This window comes from Hipposideros armiger, unplaced genomic scaffold (assembly GCF_001890085.2).
Source record: "Hipposideros armiger isolate ML-2016 unplaced genomic scaffold, ASM189008v1 scaffold_34, whole genome shotgun sequence".
NCBI lineage: Eukaryota > Metazoa > Chordata > Mammalia > Chiroptera > Hipposideridae > Hipposideros > Hipposideros armiger.
The window spans coordinates 2,514,121-2,533,918 of NW_017731384.1; the positions used below are offsets into that span (position 1 = coordinate 2,514,121).

The 19,798-nt window shown below is 48.8% G+C and overlaps 1 protein-coding gene across 4 annotated transcripts in view; it reads right to left on the reverse strand.

The window, feature by feature from the left end:
* Position 1: 1 nt before the first annotated feature.
* Positions 2 to 19,798, reverse strand: part of PECAM1 (platelet and endothelial cell adhesion molecule 1) — a 64,802-nt gene continuing 45,005 nt past the window's right edge. Inside the window, exons 14-16 of one of the 4 annotated variants that reach the window (XM_019637776.1) lie at positions 15,089 to 15,145; positions 6,208 to 6,230; positions 2 to 399 (exon numbers count right to left, since the gene is read on the reverse strand). In XM_019637776.1, coding sequence (XP_019493321.1) covers positions 370 to 399; positions 6,208 to 6,230; positions 15,089 to 15,145 — 110 coding nt within the window. In that variant the 3' untranslated portion in view covers positions 2 to 369. Of the gene's footprint in view, positions 458 to 6,207; positions 6,231 to 15,088; positions 15,146 to 19,798 lie in introns of all 4 variants that reach the window. The other 3 variants (XM_019637778.1, XM_019637779.1, XM_019637780.1) reach the window with 3 other exon arrangements.

The following is a 19,798-nucleotide window of genomic DNA, read 5'->3' on the forward strand; positions in this document are numbered from 1 at the left end:
GTTTCTGTGTATGAGCGTATTTGGAAAAGTTCTTTATCTCTGTATAAGACAAAATATTCAAGTTTCAAAATATTCCGATGGCCTGCTGACCCTGAATCTCCTCCTGCTGCTCTCCACTCCCAAGGATTCTCCAACTCGGTGGGAGGTGGGCTGTGTGGGAGATTAACCAGCCCTTCTGCATCTCTTTATACCCAACAAAAATGTAGTAAAATGTCTTTAAGAACTGGCGGCTTGACCTGAGGACTCTCTATGTTCAGTGAGAGCAGGGCAGGTTCAGAAATAAGTGCACAGAGCTCTTGGAATCAGGAATCATCTGCTCTTCCTGTAGTGTGGGTGTCCCCCCATGGAGGAGCGTCCGCGTTTGCAGTTTTAAGTTCCATCCAGGGAGCCTTCCGTTCTCTGTAGTGACAGGAGACAAGACAAGGTGTGGTCATACCCTTCAGGACTGAAGACTGGCCTGGTGGAAAGATGTGCAAAATTGCAGATAGCATTCCTTAAAGGAATTCCAAAGCAGTGCTGTCATCTGTTGGTACCCCCTGTCCTGTGGGGGTAGCTCCCACCCACACTCATTTCTCCCTCTCTCTGTGCCTGCTCTGTAGGGCCTGCAGCATCTACTCCCCATGTACACACTAGACTATCAACCAGCTTCCTCAGCACCCACTGTGTGCTCAGCACTATGTCCCATGGGTGTGACACTTACCACAGAGGAAGATTAGTCAAGTTAAGACACCTGGCTGCTTGCTCCAGCTCTACCTCTAATATGAGATGGACCTTCTCTAGGTCTGCTTTTATATTTCAGAAATGAAGGACTGAACTCAAATGATCAAACTTAAATGTCTTAAAATTATATGATTCTGCCTTTAAAAGGAATAAAATTCTGATAGGAACAAATCTTGTGTGATTCCACCTATATGAGGTACCCAGAGTATTCAAATTTATAGAGACAAATAGAACAGTGGTTTCCAGGGGCCGGGGGTAGGGGGAAGAGGGAGTTAGCGTTAAATAGAGTTTTGGTTTGGAATAATGAAAAAGTTCTGTGGGTGGATGGTGGTGATGATTGCATAACAATATGAATGTACTTAATGTCACTGAACTGTACACTTAAAAATGGTTAAAACGGTAAATTTTATGTTGTATATGTTTCGTGACAAAAACAAACAAAAAAACAAGGTTTCATATGCCATCTTGTAGTGTTCCCTAACTGCTTCATGTGGTATTTATGTAACCTACCCATCCATCAGTGATTGGACCCCAATCTGACCCAGGCACTGTCACCTATGCTGAGGATGCAAGAACCTGCCTCCCCCTCAATTTTATATCCTAGCAATTATTGACAAACAACCCCACTATGAAGTAGAAAGTGGAAGAGGTCCTAACAAACTGTAGAAGGAGTTCAGAGGCGGTGAAAGGACTGTAGCTGGGTGGTGAGGGAATCACAGAAGGCTTTGGGGAAGTGACTTTGGAGCCAACCTCCAAGGTGGAGAGGATTTTGACAAATGGATGGAGCGAGGGGGCAAGAGTGGAGCATGCTGGGAAATACTGGAGCGTAGAGGGGCCCTGGGTAATGGTGAGCCCCAAAGAGCAGGCAGCATCTGAGTCTATGGCTCTGGGCCCTCCATGCACACAGGGCACCTGCTGCAGGTAGGACTCAGGGAGGCAGGAGCAGAAGTGGTGGGGATTAGCCTTGGGAACTCCGTGGCCACGCTGGTTGGCTCCCTGACCAAGAGGCTGAGCTAGAATCCCTGCTTTGTCCTGACCCTGTCGGGACTGAGGAGGTTCTTGGAACAGGATGCAGGTCTGAGGGGCTCCAGCCGGAAGCCCAAGTCTCTGCCTCCTCCTTTGCCAGGAGAGACTCTGGTAAGCGGGCCAAGAGAGCTGTGTTAGCCCCAGGGAGCTGGAGGCCCACCAGCCTTGGTAGCCACCCTCATCCCATTTCTTCTGCTCTACTGGAGGGGTGACCTTGGTGTCCAGCCTTTCTGCAGGTTCCAGACAAAGTCCTTCCCTAGACACCTCTGATCTTCCTCTGTGAGGGAAGCAAGTGCTTGGGGAGCTACTGTAGGACCAGCATCCACAGTCAGGAAGGGCTGGGCCACAGTCAACTCTGCCTTGGGGATTTTCAAGTGTGGACGAAAAGAGGGGCCACGTACTACACCTGACAAGCTCAGTGGGGGCCAGCGTGGCGGGGCCTACAAACTCAGAGACTGAAATTAACCACATAGGATGGTCTGAACATAAAAATTCCTAACTAAAATCGGCTCATGGCAAGTAGTTATATCCTGGGCCTGTGGCTTTCTTGACAAAGATCACTCTTTACCTTAAGTGAGCCTGTCTATTGTCTTTGTGCATCTAAGATAACATACCCTTAGAATGTCAGAGTAATCCCTTTTTTGGACCCCTCAGGGCAGAACCCACTGCAGCAGAGCACAGGACCACAAACCCTTCATTGTTATCTTGTTCCCCAAATACCATCTCTATGCGCTGTGAATGTTAATTATTAACTATTCTGTACCCACCAATGTAAAAGAAGTATGTGTCTCTCTGTTTTACCTTTTATCCAATCCCAGAGATTTTTCCGCTTTGCTTTCTCCCGCCTCCCTAATCTACCACCAATGAATTTTCGTGCAACCTCCTTTCCATCGCCTCCTCTGATTCTAATGTATAAAATAAGCTGCAGGACTGCCATTCTCTGGAGCATTTTCTCAAGCTGTTGAGACGTTGCTTCCTGGCAACTGTTGTCAGTGTGGCTCAAATAAACTCATTAAAATTCTCTACAGGTTTGGACGTTTCTTACGTTGACGGAAGTAAAGGTTAAAACGCTCACATCTGAGGCCTGTGCTTAAATCAGAGGCCAGCGGTCAGCCACCGAAGTACAGCCATGAAATCAACCCACTTTCTGGCCAGAGCGTGGTACAAGGCTGTCAAAGGTCGTTTTGCTTCTAACACCCCCAGGATCTCCAGCTTCTAGCATGTGCCCCTTATGAGCACTTCCAATAAACCAGGTCTGTGCTAGGTGCTCATTTAATTCTGGCAACAACCAGGTGAGGGGGTTTTAAAACCAATGATTTACAGACGAGGAAACAGAGGCCCTGAGAGGTTAGGAAATCTGCCCAAAGTGACATGGCTAATAAATGTGTAATAAGGGAAAAGTCAAGTTTTAATGTGGGTCTCTGCTTCCTAACGCAAAGCCTGGCTGTGGTTGAATCCGGTGCCTTGGGTAAGCAACTGCTCCACTCCCCTCATGTGACAGGGGCATTTCAAGGCCACGTCAAGTAAGTCCCCTATCCATGCCCCATACTGGCCAGAGTGTTTGATGAAAAGAACTGTAGAATAATCAACCAGCTTTTATGCAGTAGTTTGCAGTTTGCAAAGTACTTTGCACGTGTTTCTCATTTAACCCTGAAGACACTCCTCATAGGTAGCTATTATTGTGTTTGTTGTCATCATCTCCACTTTACAGATTGGGAAGCTTAGGCTGCAGGGAGACAGGATCACCCGAAAGATGGCTGGAATACTAGATCTCACACTCCAGTCTTGATCAGAATTCTGGGCAGTTCCCACTGCAGCCCAACTGCCTGCTGGCTCCCAGCAGGGAAGGAGATGAGCTGTACATAGGAGTTGCCCTTTTCTCAGTAAGGAAGCAGAGTTCTTTCCAAGATCTCGAGACCCAGGCTAGTCTAGATTCACCCCCTTTCGTTTAAGTACGGGGTGTTCTCGTTCACGTTATCTGTCTGCCTTGGCCACAAACACAATTTATAAACAAGGCAAAAATGGCAGAGGAAAATGAAGTCAGAATGTGCCATTGAAGTGAGTCAAACAATACTAAATTAGTATTTGGCTAAGTGGCTATCTCATTGTTAAGATATTTCCTCCAATATGTTTTCAGAAGCAACAGCCATTAAACAACTGGGAATGATTGCCAGGTTTGATTTCAGGAAGGAAATCCCCTCCCATTTCCTTACTGGGCAATTCAGTTAATTTTCTCCTGACCCTCACCAGCTGATTATTAGGGAAGCTATACCTATTTCTTTTACAAACAAAATGCATTTCATTAAAGATTCAAAATTCCTTCCCAACGGCTAGGAGCCTCTGTGTTCCTGCCAAAAGTCTTCAGTATTTTGGAGAGCAGGACCAGCCATGGGTGGGCACTCAGAAACATCCTGGGAGCAGACTTTTGGGCCCACCGGCCAGTTTCTGGGGAAAGGGAAAGTTCTGTCTGTCCTAGGGCTCAGAGCCTTTGTCCAGAGAGACTTTTTGGATTGAAGACAAAGTAAATAAGTTGGTCCTGCAGGTCCAGCAGATCTGCCTTGGGAGGACACAGTCATGTTTATTGCAATGGAGAATGTCTCTTTATCTGGGTCCCACACTGCCCGTGGAACAACGTTCTCACTTTCCACTCGCTAGAGGCCATGATGGCTGGGACAATGACATCGCTTTTTGGAGGGAGTCTTGTGTCATGTACTAGCTGGGGAGCCTGGAGACTTAGATTCTAGTCCTAGCTCTGCTATTAACTAGCTTGGTGACCCTGGGCAAACTGTTCTGCCAATTCAGGCCTGTTTTCGCCTATCAATTGGGCTCCTTGCCCTTCCAATGCAACAGTCTTTGATTTCAGAAGTCTGGGTGGGTTGAGGCTAGAAAAAGACATTCATTTCATTCCTCTTTTCCTTAAATTGATAGCTTTTCTCCATAAAAAGAATGTCAATGGCTTCCTGTCTGTCAAAGGCATAATGAGTTCTGTTTTACAAGAATTCAGACTCAGGCAAAACAAAGGAAGCCCAGGGCCCCACTGGAAAGGCTACCAGCAATCTTGCTGAAAGTTCTTTCCAGGCCTTAAAGAAGCAGTTTGTGAGGCAAATCCCTCGCCACTTAAGATGCCAGCTGCCCAGTTAGTTAACTCTTGCACTGCTGGGTGGTTCATAAAAAGGTTGGGAGTACGAAGATTCGGTGGAGAGGAATGAGTCTTTGCAAAATTTGAACTTGGACTTCTACATTACTTTTAAACATCCCCACATGCCAAGTAGCAGCTTCCTAAATTCTCTGTCCTACAGAACGAAACCTCCTAATGAGGCATTCAGTCCTTTCCGTGCAAGCCCTGGGTTACCTTTCCCCGTCACTTGTCACTTCACTGTCGCTCTCTTCTCCTCCCATTCTGAGCTGCTTGAAACTGCTCCATCCCTCACACCTTTGCTCCTGCCCATCTTTCTGCCTGGTCCCTGCTGTAATCCGACTCCTTCTTCATGCCCATCCAAATGACCCCTTCCTTGGTGATGAGACCATTAATCAGGCAGAATGAAGCCCCTCTCTTCTGTTTCTGTGGTCCTTGGTGTGGCTGTTATCCCCTTGCTTTCTCATCAGTGATAACTCATCTGAGCCCCTCCCTGGCTCAGGAACCTTGAGTGTCGCCTGCAGCAGAGGACCTGTTGTGTAGTGTAGGAGTGAGTGGCATAGGCTCTAAGAGTTGAAATGAGCTGTGAGATGCCCCACTCATCCAATCATATCCCTCCCCTCCCCCCAATCTGCCTTACTTCCCAGGCTTGAACACTGGACTAGGAGGAAATATCTACTTTGCCTGTTTGCAGCTAACTGCCCTAGATTCCCAGTCCTCTGGGGGGACTTCCAGGGTCTCCCCTCTTCCGTGGGCTGAGATGTAATGATGGAAACAGTGGGAGGGAATATCTGAAATCACAACTGGCTTGGAAAACCTGGCTAGCCTGATGACCAATCTGCACCAGCCCGGGCCTCCTGATCTAAAACATATGAGGTCAGGGCCGGCTGAGTGGCTCAGTTGGTTAAGAGCTCGCTCAAGAGTTTGAGCTCTGAGCAACAGTGGTTCGAGTCAGCCCGAGCTGAGCAGCCGTGAGCTGCCAACAGGTGGCGGGATGGCTCAGCTAAAAAAAAAAATAAAAAATAAAAAAATAAAAAAAAATAAAAAAAAACATATGAGGTCAGTGCAGGGGTGTAATTAGTGGGAATGCAGAATCTGGGTGAGTCTAGAAATACAGTAAAACCTTGGATTGCGAGTAACCTGGCTTGTGAATGTTCCACAAGACGAGCAAACATTTCTAATACATTTTAACTTGGTAAACGAGCGATGTCTTGCAATATGAGTAGTTTGTTTCCAGAACAAATTATGCTCGCAAACCAAGGCATTACTGTATTTCACGTTCAATAGATTTAAAAGAAAAAGAAGGGTATAAAATGTGTACTTACAGAATATCTGTTTCCCATGAAATCTGTAAAACAAAGGACAACAGGGAGATGAGCAATATAAAACAAGCATGTTAGGCTCCCTGCACCCCAACATCTCGGGTTGAGCCCATGAAGGAAAGGGGGGATGATAGAAGGAGATGCCAGACCCGCAACCTTGCTGGGTGCCCAGGTTTATGGCTCCTTTGTCCAGATAGTTTCCCCCTGGGCCCTGTAGCTCCATGTGACAAGCATATAATGTCCCTGGCAGCTCACTTGACATTTTAAAAAACTAAAAAAAAGACATTAGTACCACCTGTTATTGTAAGGAACTGAAAACTAGAGAAAAGTGGAAGGTAGCAAATAAAAAGTATCTCTGGTTCCCCTCTTCAAACCCTGTTGATACTTTTGTCTTCCTGTCATTTTCTGCTAGGAGTGGACTTTCTTTTGGAGTTATAATTATACAGTATATACCATTTTCTAGCTTATCTTCTTCACTTAACATGATTTTATAAACATTTTCTGGAAACTTCTTAAACATCATTGTTAGCAGCTGCATAATAACCACTGAATGGATCTGTAACTGTTTACTTAACCAATTCCTTACTTTAAAAAATTAGGTTCTTTCCAAGTTTTTGCTATTTTAAACAATGCTGCCAGTATCCCTTTTAGGAGCAGAGCGATTTCCATATTTTGTATTAGTTTGTCGATTCCAAGGAGTGGGATCATTGGAGCAGAAGGTATAAGCATTACTGACTTGCTTGGCATGTATGACCCAAGTGCTGTCTGAAGGGCAGGGCCGCCACTTCCCCTTCCCTTGGGAGCCTCATCTCAACTGTCTGGAAATCACACCATCTTCTTGCCAGAGTGCATGCTGGGATGGTTTGGCCTGGCCAGGCTGCAATGATGAAAATAGCCCTCGCCAAATATCAGGAAGATGAGAGTGAATGTGAGAACAGGAGACACTGCGTTGAGGTATACTACATTAGGCAGAGATGCTTTTCACTACAAGAGGCAAGAGAGAGAGGTAGGGCTTGCCCCATTGGGCAGGACCAGGCCCCCACGAACAGCAGAGTTTCTGAATGGGCAGTGGCCCACATGTTGGAGCTGATTCTCATGGACTATGGGCATAGACATGAAGACCGAGAAGACATAGGATCTCTTGCTACCTGGGGAAGGCTCCGAGAGAAGATGTAGGTATTGGGGGGTGGTTGCCATTCGTGAAGCAGGTGGGGCCTCAGTCTTACTGGAGGGAAGCTCTCCAAGGGTCCTCAGTTTCTACCCAGCCACTCAAGCTCAAACCCAATCCCTTCTGAATCTCAGGCAGTCTCAGGGCCCATCTGTCACACCCCTTCTATTTCTTTCTCTAATTTAAAAATATCCTGTTTCCACAAGTCCACTTCCCCCTCGAACCCTGTCTTATCACAGCTCCATTGTGTGTCCCCTCTAGAGGGAACAGGGCCAAAAGTTCCTAAGGGGCCCCCTTCTGTCCTGGCTGGGCCAGAGGCAGACGTCAACGGCCAGATGGATGAATCAGCCCAACCACGAAGTCCAGCCATTGTGTAAACTTCCACACATTGAGTGAGCCTAGGCAGCACCCCACCCCCACCCCAAATCTGACCTGGGAGGACCTGAAAGACCCCATGCTTCCTGCTTCCCCACAAAGCCCCAAGTGCTTTGGAATGGGGCACAAGAGGGAAAGAGCCTCAGACTGTGTTTCCTAAAGCAATCTGAACACAAAATACTAAAACATGAGTATGCTGATAATATTGATGGAATACCAAGTTTGTGCACACTTGTAGCTTTCTTTTTGGTGATAGAGGAACCACCCCAAAAACGGAATCTGGAGGGCAGTATTCAGGTTGTTTTTTGTTTGTTTGTTTTCTCATGGAGTCCTTTTTGAATCCTCTTGAATTCTAAGCCTGGGTTGCTCTGGGCTTTGCAGGATGGATGGGGGACTGGCCTTCAAGAGCTCTTGTCTCCCTCCCAGAGGGAGCACAGCACAGATACCCTCTGTTCTTTTTTCTCGATGACCAGCTACTCTTGGTATACTGGATTTCTCCCCCTTGGGAAACATCTGGAAGTTTGAATTCCAGGCAAAGAGAAAGCAGGCGGTGGAGTCTGAGTGAGCAGATACTTAGATGGGAAGGTGGACCCTTGTCTGAACCAAAAGATATAGGTTAGTGTCTGGAGCAGGACTTGGCATCTTTGCCTAGGGCCCTGAATGGTCAGGTGGGATGTAATCAGGACACCTCCCAAGGTGGGCCCAGGGCATCTAAAGAGGAAAACCAGCTTCCTATTGGAAGACTCACAGGAGGTGAATCCTTCTAAGCCAGGGTTTCTCAACTCTGGCACTATTGACATTCTGGTATGGATACTTCTTTGTTTGGGGGATTGTCTATACATTGTAAGATGTTTAGCAGCATCCCTGGCCTCCACCCATTAAATGCAGTAGCACCCCTCCCAACACCCACAACCAAAAATGTCTCTAGGCATTGCCAGATGTCTCCTGCATTGAGAATCACTGCTCTAAGCTGTGGAAATCTCATCCAGACCTGAGTTCTTGCACAGGGAAGAATTTGACTGTGTTGCCGATTGTAATAAACCACTTTACCCTTCTGTTTTTAAAGTCCAGTGTAAATATGTCAATAGGTTTTGCTTCGGATGACCTGCAAGCCATTTTATCAGGTACTTGCAAAATAAGCTGGAGCACTATAAAACGTCAAGTGCTGAATCAGAGTAAAGATGTCAACTTTCCTGACCAGAAATAGCAGTTCACACAGGCTCAGCCAGGCCATGGACAGCCATGTGTTTACAGAGAGGCTCCCTACCCAGCTATCCTTTCTCTTTTTGTCCTTGTCACTAGGAGAGCACTAAGAGAACTAGGGGGAGGAAAAGAAAATGAAATTGTTCTTTGGATTAGCTGGCACCAGTCACAGGAGGAAGTCAATGACAGATGAGAAGAGAGGTGTGTGTGGTGGGGGTGGGGTGGGTGGAGTGGGTTTGATTCCAGGTCACCCAGCCACCCAGAGCACCAAAGCGATCAACAGGGCCTGGGAGGAAGCCACCATCTAAATCAGGAGAACTCAGGTGAGTAACAGATCATCTCGCATAAATTCTGAGGTTCCGGGGGATAGGAGTAAACTGGGTCTTGTTATGTGTTAAGAGAGAAAGGTATCAAACTGTAACCTGAACTGTTTTCTTTAAACACTTACCCCTTAGGACCACCTATATTACTGCTTAATAAGAAACATAAAACAGACTGATTTTTCCCATTTCTGGTAAGCCAAATCATAAGCCATCACTCAAGTTGCTGTTGCTGACTGGGATTTGCAAATCATTGAAAAGGGAATAAGAACTTTAGAAAATCTCAACTTGCAAATCTAAATTATGAGGAAATCATCAGCGTGTTCTCCATTCTCCTAAGAAAGTTGAAGGGTACAGAGCTGCAAAAGCTCTCAATTTGAATTCTTTCTGATGTAATTTTCCTAGTTTTGACAAGTTCTAGTTTCTTCCCTAACATATAGCAAGAATCATAAACAGTTGGAAAGGAAAAAACTCAAAGAGCAAGAGGTTACCTTGCCTTAGACTAAGAGTTAATTGCTGGGACAAGAAGATATTAGCTTAGCTACTTGTCAACATAATAGTGGGCTCCGAACAAAACAGCAGACTTGTATGACCATGGCCAGGACCCAGCAGGAGTTAACTGATATGAAAGAAATGCTCCCTCTTCCTCCCCATTTAAAATATCCCACCTGTGCATCACAGCCCTTCCTTACCCACCCCAGGGCCACACCTCTCCCAAGGATGATCTGAGATGATCACTCTGTAGCGAATCCACACGGGCCTGGGGCATTTTGTTGAGAATTACTGAGAAAACTAACTCCCGAGGGAGAAGTGAGGGCTGGGGGGTGGGGGGGTCAAGTCATATAATCCGGTAAGGGCAGAGCTGAGACCAAACCCCAGGTCTCCCTATCCTACTTAGGGGGTTTTCCATTAGGTTCACAGTACAAAGAACCACGCAGACCGGACTCCAGCCAATATGAATGCAGCAGAAACACAGTACGTTGGCCCCTGAGATCCATGACTTAATTCAGATTTGAAGGGAAATCTCAGGCAAATATCTATGGGGTCTTGGAGTCAAGGGTGGGTAAAGGATTAGGATTGGCTCCAGGGGACCCAGGGAAGTGACTGGCTCCCCTCTCCCCACCAATATGATCAGAGGGAAATGCTTCTGGGCTGACCAAGGCATAAACAAATAACCTTCGGTTCCAGGACACTGAGACTCTCTGAATGTCATAATTGGAAGGCAACTTAAGATCATTCTTTCAACCACCTCCTTTGACAGATGAAAAAGCTGAGTTTAGTCAAATTTACAGAGACACAAAGTAGCACGGCTGTTGCCAGGGGCTGGAGAGAGTAGGGAGTTATTGTTTAATAGCTCTGAGGTTTCAGTTTGGGAAGATAAAAAACTTCTGGAGATGGATGGATGGTGGTGATGGCTGTATAATATTGTGAATGTACCGAATGCCTCTGAAATGTACATTCACAAGTGATTAAGATGGCAAGTGTTAGGTATATTTTATCACAGTTGAAGAAAAAAAAAAAAAAAGCTGAAGTCAAGATTGCTAAGACCTGGTGCCTCCACAGCCTCCAGGCCCCCCTGACAATCCTCAGCCAGCAGCCCCAGCACTCCCCAGGACACCGGGTCGTACCCAGAGCCCCGCCCTGGGGCTGCTCCTTGGAGGCAGGCCTGCCTCATGCCCTTTTGCTTATCGAGAGGAGCAGTTTTCCTTTGTATCACTCAGGGGAGAAAAGGGGTAGAAGAGCCAGAACTACGCCCTGGCGAGCCATTTCCCAAAATAGCCAGCCCTGAAGTGCAGCTGGTTGGAAGAGGTTGGGAACTGAGAAATTAAGATGGGGAAGAATAAAAAATTAAGAAGGAAAGGTTAGATATGACGCAGTCTGCTCACTGACCTATTCAGGGAACCAGCTCCCCACGAGGGTCCTTATTTTATTGAGTCAGTCCTCCCCTTCACACACACACACACACACACACACACACACACACACACACACACACACACAGGTTTCTGGGTTATCTCTACTGGCCAACCCTGAGTGATCTGGTACAATCAGAAGGGAACTGAGAGCATCTAGAAGATGATTCTGAACGTGAGGTCCCCAGACCAGCAGTAGTAGCAGCATGTGGGAATTGATCAGAAATGCAAATTCTCAGCCCCACTCCAAACCTACTGAATTGGAAATGCAGGAGGTGGTGCCAAGCCACCTGTATTTGAACAAACCTGGAGAGCCCTCAATCTACCTTTAAGCTCACGCCCCTCATTTCACAGAGAAGGTAGGTGAGGTCCCGAGAGGTTCCATGCCTCCCCCTGGGTCACCCAGACCATACCAGACTGTTACTCTCAACTTCTAAAGGAGGCAGAGTTAAATCCTCTAATTAAGCTGGTGATAATGTGGAAACCAAACACAGACAGCTGGAAAAGGGAGAAGCATGTAGTCAACTGGTTTGGCAACACGGAGAAGGCTACGAAAGGGCACCACTCTACAGCCAGGCTCCCTGCGTTCAAATTCCTGCTCTGCCACTGCTGGGGACCTTGGGACCAGGATGAGTTATTTAACCCCTGGTCCCATTTCCCCATCTGTAGAGCGGGAGTAATAATACAGCCTCCATCAGCCCTCTGATGATTTTGAGGACTAAATGAGTGTAGGACAGTAAGAGGACAAGACAGAAAAGAGGAATCAACCAAGGCCTACAGCCTCCTCCCCTGGAGTAGCAGCTGCACGGGAAACACTCGGGAACTCTCGGCTTCCAGGACGGAAACCTCCTAGGAGGCGGAGGCGCTGGCTTTCGCAGAAGCACTATGGTTTTGGCTATAAGACCCAGGGCTCACTTTTCCCTCAACCCCTAAGCAGGAGCCAGCTGCTAGGTTAGAGAGCAGGTCCCAGAGGGAACCCAAGTGCCAACCGACCCCTGATGGCCCAGATGGCACAGTGCGAGTGTCCTGGCTTGGGAGTTGGGAAATGGCTCTAGTCCCCTGCCCTGAGCAAAGCTCTGAGCTCTCTAGGGCTCCAGTTCCTCTTGTGTTTTTCAGCTAAAATAGAGTGAATGCTCACTGCTGGTAGGGATACCACACTGCATGCTTGGGGCGATGAGCACCATCTCCCCCCTGACCCCATCTCATCCCCTTTGCTCATTTAGTCCCATCTTCATTTAACAGTTGAAGAAACTGAGTCTCAGAGCAATGAGGCATCTCGGTCAAAGTCACACAGCTGCTAAGTGGCAGCACCAGGACAGGGGCTCGGATGTGTCCTAGCAAAACAGGGCTCTCCACCGCCTTGAATCACTTCAGGGTTTGGGCTCTATGGTGCTTGTGGTTCATTCCAGCCCAAGGCCAGAGGTGGCGGTTAGGTTGAATGGCCTCGGCACTAAGAGCTCAGGCATCTAGAACCAGCTTTCTGACCGCGAGAGAACCACTTGAACAGCTGCCCTAAAGCTGATGCAGGAAATCAGAACATGCCACCCCGAAATATGCCACTTTGGCATGAGGATGATTTTGAGCTGGGAGCAAATGAGAATTCACAGATGCAGAAGGAAGGCTTTCCCCCAGAATTTCCCTTATTTGACTAAAAAGCAGAAACTTCTCAGACATGAAGACAGCCTTCTCCCAGGGAAGTTCTACAGCCATAAGACTGTGGAAAGTCGGTGCCAAGATGGACCTGCACAAACAAACCTTATTCCCTATTAGTTTCCCTCATATATTTACCTTCCCACAGCTTGCCACCCCTGAAACCCCTTTTGCTTTGTTTTGTCACCTCTGCAAAGCCATTGTTCTTGGTTAACAGGCTAAATAAGCCACAAATTCTAACTACTCCACTGAGTCACTCTGCACTGTTTGTTTTTCTCTTGTTAATCTGTCTTTTGTCAGCAGGGCCCTAACACCAGCCCTTTGGAATCCACCCTGGGTGTGGCCTTCATCAGCAGGGAAAGGGCCTCCTTAGGTGACCCTCCTTAGGTGGCAGCCTTAGGTGACCACAGGCCCTGAGGCTTCATCCCAGTGGCCTCCATGCCCCACCAGCGTCCCTTCCAGGAAACCAGGTGGGCTTGTTCTCAGGGATGTGCTTGCTGTGTGACCTTGGGCAAGTGTTTTCACCTCTCTATGCCTCAGTATACTCATCTGTAAAATGGCATTTACTTGTGAGGATTGAAAGAGATCATAGAACAGACCACTGAGCACACACAGTGAGCTCTCAATAAATAGTGCTACATAACCAACTGAAAGTGAACAACCTCTGGGACCACGAGAAGAGCAGAAGGGGCATTATTGCACAATTACCAAACAGGGCCAACTTTGAATCATACTTGACCTGTAGCTTCCTGTTACACTGGAAGAACAGAGAAAGCCTGTTTATTTCGCAATTTGCATTTTTCTCACGCTGAATATATTGAAAATGCAAAATAAGATACATAAGCCAAAAGTTCCCCCGAGAGCTTTTGGTTTTCGAAAAGTATTTAAATCAGTGTCAAGTTCTACAAGGGGTTGAGTTTCTGCTCTACCCATGAAAATACCATTAACAACAACAACAAAAAAAGATTAAGAGGTGACTGCGATTTCACATAAAAAGTAGGCTCTGCAGGTAAGAGAGTTACCTGGCTTCTCAAATGCTACCAGTAGCAGAGACACCTGGGAAGATGTTCGATTTCAGGTTCTGGAGATCCTGATACTGTGGGTCAGGCTGGGCCTGAGACCACGCCCGCCGCCAGCCCAGGGGCCATGCTTGGATTAGACGGGATTTACTGAAGTTTCCCGCCCTTTTTAATGATTCCCTTTCAAAAACTCCATTTACATAGAGATCTGTTGTACAAAGCAAGATATCCACATAGAGACGACTTCTTCCAGGATGTGTTGTCACATTTGTCACATTTGGGTTGTGACTTATGTTCAGAATTTAAAGGTAATCTTTTAGGATTTCATTTAGCCAGAATGGAATACAATAATGATATAAAAGAAGCATCCCGGGTTCTCTGTCTGCATGGGCGCTGTGCTCAGACTGGGGGAAGCTCTTCGTGGGGAAGCAGTGAGATGGGAATTAAAGTGGGGTCTAAGCTGAGATCAAAGGAAAGGGGGGCAGATCCACAGTCTCTCCCCCAAAGTCAGGGTGCTCTCAAAAGGGCTGATGCTACTGACTGTCTTCAAAGCAAAGCACTGACTTTGGCCAAGACCTTGCGGAGCCCTGGGATACCAGGGCCTGAGTGAGGAGCAGGTGAGGCTCACTGGCTGGCACTAGACCAGCAGTTCTCGACCTGTGGGTCGTGACCTCTTTGGGGGTCGAACGACCCTTTCACAGGGGTCGCCTAAGACTGTCAGAAAACAAAAAGATATTTACATTACGATTCATAACAGTAGCAAAATTACAGTTATAGAGTAGCAACGAAAATAATTTTATGGTCGGGGGTCACCACAACATGAGGAACTGTATTAAGGGGTCGCGGCATTAGGAAGGTTGAGAACCGCTGCACTAGACGACAGGCAGGACTGTGCTGCTTCTTTTGGGATCACAGGAGAGCACCCAGAACTCTGTCGGGCGTACTGTGAGCACACAGTGGTGCCAGGACACACTCCAGCCCAACCCGCCCGTTAGCTGGGTGTCTGTTTGCCTGGCATGAAGCAGACACTCCATGAGTGTTACAGTGACTAAATGAATAGTGCATGTGAAACCCACGGCAACTTTTTATGGGAGGTGAGAGTGAACTCTGTGTAAGAGGTGGCACCCCTTTTTGGCCTCCTTTGCTCCCTCTTTTCCCTGACCACTCCCAAAGTCCCATGGATGATTCTGGGGGCAGTGCCCACCAGGCTAGGGGATTCAGGGGCCCCTCACTCACCAGGATTAGCTTTCCGGACTTCACTGTACACTGTCTCTGTGCCCTTCGTTGTCAGACCTGGAAAGGGACCAGGACTAGGTCAGTAGCTGGCTCGGGTCACCAGGTAATCCCACAGCCAAAGCAGGAAAACATCTGAAGCTCCCCAGCTAAGCCTGCACCCGACTCCCCTTCCCCACAAGTGCCATCTCCAGGAGCGCCTAGAGACCTTGTCACCACTATCCTGGGCTATTTCCCAGCTTTAGAAGATTCTGGTCTAAACAGCGGCACTCTGCCTGGAAGTATGCAGTCAACAGGTCAACTTAGGAACCCTGGACCTGAGGGGTCGCAGGTGGAGAGGGCCCCAACACAGGCCTGCAGCCTCCAGCCCAGTGGCCCACCCTCCTTCCCTGCCACTGTCCCTGTGTCTAGCTCAGGGTTTGGCAAACTGCGGCTCGCGAGCCACATGCGGCTCTTTGGGTACATACATGTGGCTCTGAAGTAAAATTGAAAATGAAAATAAAACTATCGTAGTTTCATTTATAAAAATTTTCAAGGATAGTATTCACATAATGGTGATTGCATTTGTTTTATGGCTGTTGAATAATTTTTAAATTGTTGTGAGGGACAGCATTGGCTCTTCCGTCTCAAAAGTTTGCTGACCCCTGGTCTAGCTGCTCTGTAAGCCCCTCCCAGGAGGCTGGGCTGTGGCCTGCCAATCTCCCGAGATCTGGGTTACAACCTGAGCATCATCTGTGACTAAGGATCAGCTGGGACTGGGAACCACTCACAACTCTAGACAGCTGGGCTTGTTGATGTCACAGGCCACCACCTGAGCCTCACTGCAGATTCTGGTTGAATTGGTCAGGGGTGAACTGGTCTGATTGAATTGTCTTGGCTTTAGTGTTTTTAAGAGCTCCCCAGGGGATTCTAATATGCAGATGGGTTGAGATTCTCTGGCCTGGACCCTTTTGAAACAGCAGAAACAGCAGAAGAGGTGAGCCACCCAGGGTGTGGATTTCCCCTTGAGGAGACGCGAGGATTTGGGAGCGCTCCCGTACAATCATCCGTTTATGTAGATGCACAGGTTGTACACGCACACATGTACACACACTCATAGTGCATCTACGTGCATTGTATACACACATAGGGTACGTCCCCACACACAGTATGCACATACGGATGTGCACGCCAGTGTGCGCCCTCACCCACAGACTCAGGAAACAGAACAGAACGTGGCCCATTCCCTGGCTCCTCTCACCTGCACAAAGGACCAGGAAGCCTCATTGTAGAGAGTCAGCTGATGCCATGTGGCCAGTACTCTCCCTCTACAGATTGGGACACGGAGCAACCGACAGGGTAAGACACTTCCTGCTGCCACCATCAGCGCCATGTAGGTGTTTCTTTCCTCAGTGGCAGATGACTGGGGCATACCCACAGCCTCTAACTGCACTGATATACCCTCAACTCACCATGCTCCAGGGATACCCCCTTCTCTCACCCCTGGCCCCGCACAAACTCCTCCACGGCCCACATGGTCCTTTCTCTTTGCCCCATTTTTCCTGGTCCTCCAAGCCCCCGGTCAAGCTTTCGTTCTGCACTCGAATGCACACACCCTCACACACCTAATACTCACTCATGCACTCGCCTCTTCCCTGTGCCCTGGGCAGTTCTGTAGGCCTCCTGTGCTCTCACAGCATGCTGAGGACACTTGCTCATGACACCCTGACAGTATCTGTCCCCATGACTGTCTCCCTGGTGGACCCAGAGCTCCTCCAGGGCAGTGCCTGAGCTGTTGTGCTCCTCCCAACCCCAAGCCCTGCACAGTCATCTGGAGGCACCTGTAAAGGTTTGATGTGACCATGAAGACACCAGTCAATGTCCCTTCAGGTGTTTCTACCTCAGACCCATGACCTTCAGGAAGGTCTTGGCATAAGCACCCCAATCCTAGAGGTTTTTGCTTTTAGGACTAAAATCCTCGTCATTCGTTGTACAGCGGATGGCAGGGGTTCCTGTGTGAGGACCTGAATGCCAGGAGAAAGCCTTGGGGGTAGTTCAAATCCCTATGGCTGAAGTTGGGGCACTTGGGGTGACCAGGGCCTTGCAGAAGGCATCGTAGTGACGCCCCCAGGACACGGAACATTCAGTAGAGTAGCTGAGATACCTGATGGGATGGACACTTGCCTTTTCCTACGAGGACAGCAGAGATGCCCACACCACTCTCCCTCCATGACACAGATTTGGGAGTATAGAGGGAAGTTCCAGGGATCCCCATATCAGCTGGGGGAAATCTACCATATCCCCAAGGAACCCCCCCACTCAACATCAGGCTTGGCAAGTCACTCATTCAGTATGATCCCAACACCTACTGAGTGCCTGGTGCTGCGAAAGGGGAAACGGTGAATTGGACCTGGTCCCAGCTTTCGGGGGCTTCAGGCTGTGTGGCAGATGAGTGCAAAAATAATGTGTAGGACACGCATACCAGGTGCACTGGGGCCCCTGCCAGAGCATCCTCTGGCCCACTCCCCCCATGTGGAAGTGAAGGGGGCAGGGGTGGAGAAATGGAGTGCGGGGGCTGGGAGGCCAAGCCTGGGGGCCTGGACACTCTTGTGAATTCCACTGCCCCAGGCACATCTGGGGTGGCTGGTAGACTTCTCTGGTCACCTTGGGGGACACTCTAGCACTCTCTGGACCTGAAGGACCGCACTCAACTCCCTTTCACCCCCTTACTGCTTATCAGCCTGGGCAGTAGGGTGGCTGCCACTTCTTGGTTGAGCTGCAAAGCTGCAGCTGCCCAGTGGTTTCTCCTGCTGGGCCCCACCCCAGTTCTACCAGGCTCGGCGATGGGTGGGGAGCTGCCAGTTCATCACTATCCCCTCCCCTTGCTGCTCCCCAGCAGCAGCTGCCTGCTAATGGCTAAACCAGCTAACAGGCTATTTGTCTCTGCTGTCAGAGATATTTCCGGATGGGGCTTTATTTTGGCTTGTTTTTCTCTGTTAATAGAAAAAGAGATGGCTTCAACATCATGGGGTTTTCCCAGCAATTAGCCTCAGAGCAAACATTCAGGTTCCTTCCTGCCCCTCTTCTACCCTCAAGGGACCACTTGGTCCGCTGCCAGCAAGGGTTAGAAATGGACATGGTCCCCATCTCCTCCTCCAGCCCAACTGTGGAAGATGAAGGACTTGAGGACAGGGAACTGGGTTGGTCAAAACCAGGTCAAGTTTACCCATCACTAGCCTTATACTCACAGAGCCCTGTCCTTGCCTGGTAACATCCCACTCAAGAAAAAGCAAGGGGACAGCATCACAGGCCAGGCCTGCCCTCCCCCACTGTCCTTAGCTGCCAAAGAGGCTAGGTCCAGAAAACTCAACGTGAATCCTCTAGAAACTCTCCATTTCCACTCAAGTGACCCTCACTCTAGCTCTACCGAGGCCCCCACAGCCCACACAGCACCTTTGTACAAATTGGGAAAAGGGGACCACTTGGGTGGTTGCAACCCTGCAGCTGCACAGCTTGGCAAGAAAAGCGCCCCTGCCTCCCCTGGCCCCACGCAGCAGAGTAGGGGCAGGACCTGGCCCTCTGCGGGGAGTACCAGAGCCTCAAGGCCAGAGCCCAGGGCAATCACTGTCAGCATCAGCCCTCACTGGGGTGTGGAGGGTGAAGAAGATGGGGGGGGGACGGATGAGGGAGTACCAGGGGTTTCCACACACATTCAAAATTTTTGGGAAGCCCTGTCCTCTTGTTACGGTTCTCCTTTCTTAAGTCCCCTTAAAGTAAGCTGTTCCCCACAGTGCCGAGCCCAGGACCCACAGTGACGGAGGGGCTCAGGCTGGATCAGGGAAGGCTGGTGGGGAGCCCCCTACAGTCCCACCTGCCACCGCCCACCCAGACATGGTTCTGAGCACCAGACCCCGTGCTGTCTCCTCTTGGGCATCTCGTATTTAATCCAGCTGAACCAGCTGTCTGTTCCTCCTAGTCTCAGGTATCATGACCATCCACACAGTTGCTCCATCAAAACACATGTAGTAATTTTGTCTCCCCCATTCTGGCCATGGAATTTGTCATCCAGTGCTGCGACCTGTCTCTGAAATACACCTGGAATCATCCATTGCAAGCACTTTGGTTCCGCCCTCATCCCCTCTTGTCTGCTGATAACACTCCTGTCCTCCTTCAATCCGTTCTCCACATGACACAAGGATCGTTTTTTGTTTTTTTTAAGAAGGAAGTTTGAACCTGTCACTTCCCTGCTTAAAGGCATCCAAATCCACTGAGACCAGAATGCGAAGAGAACTTTGGAGGAGCTGTAGGCCCAGGTCCCCACCTTGTCCTCCCAGCTTCCTCCGCCTCCTCTCCTTCTCGTTCTCGCTCTCTCTGCAGACACTCGAGTCTCCTTTTAAATCCTTAAATGAGACAAGCTCTGGGCCACCTCACACAGCCCTTCCCATTTCTTGGATCCTTCCTCCTCTTGGTGGGGCCACCTTCTTTGTACCCTTCAGGCTGCAGCTTAAATGTCACCCCTCAAACAGGCCTCCTGGGGCCACCCAAGCCAGGCGTCACCTTTCATGGCTTCTCCTTGTGTTCCCTTCTCCCCCTTCTAAGCACTTACTGTAACCTGATATGATTTATTCTTTGGTTCCTTGTTTGCCCAGCTCCCTCACAGACTGCATACCTCCATGGGAGGGACCACGTATGCACCTTTACTGCTGGTCCATCCTTCATTTGTTAACTCAACAA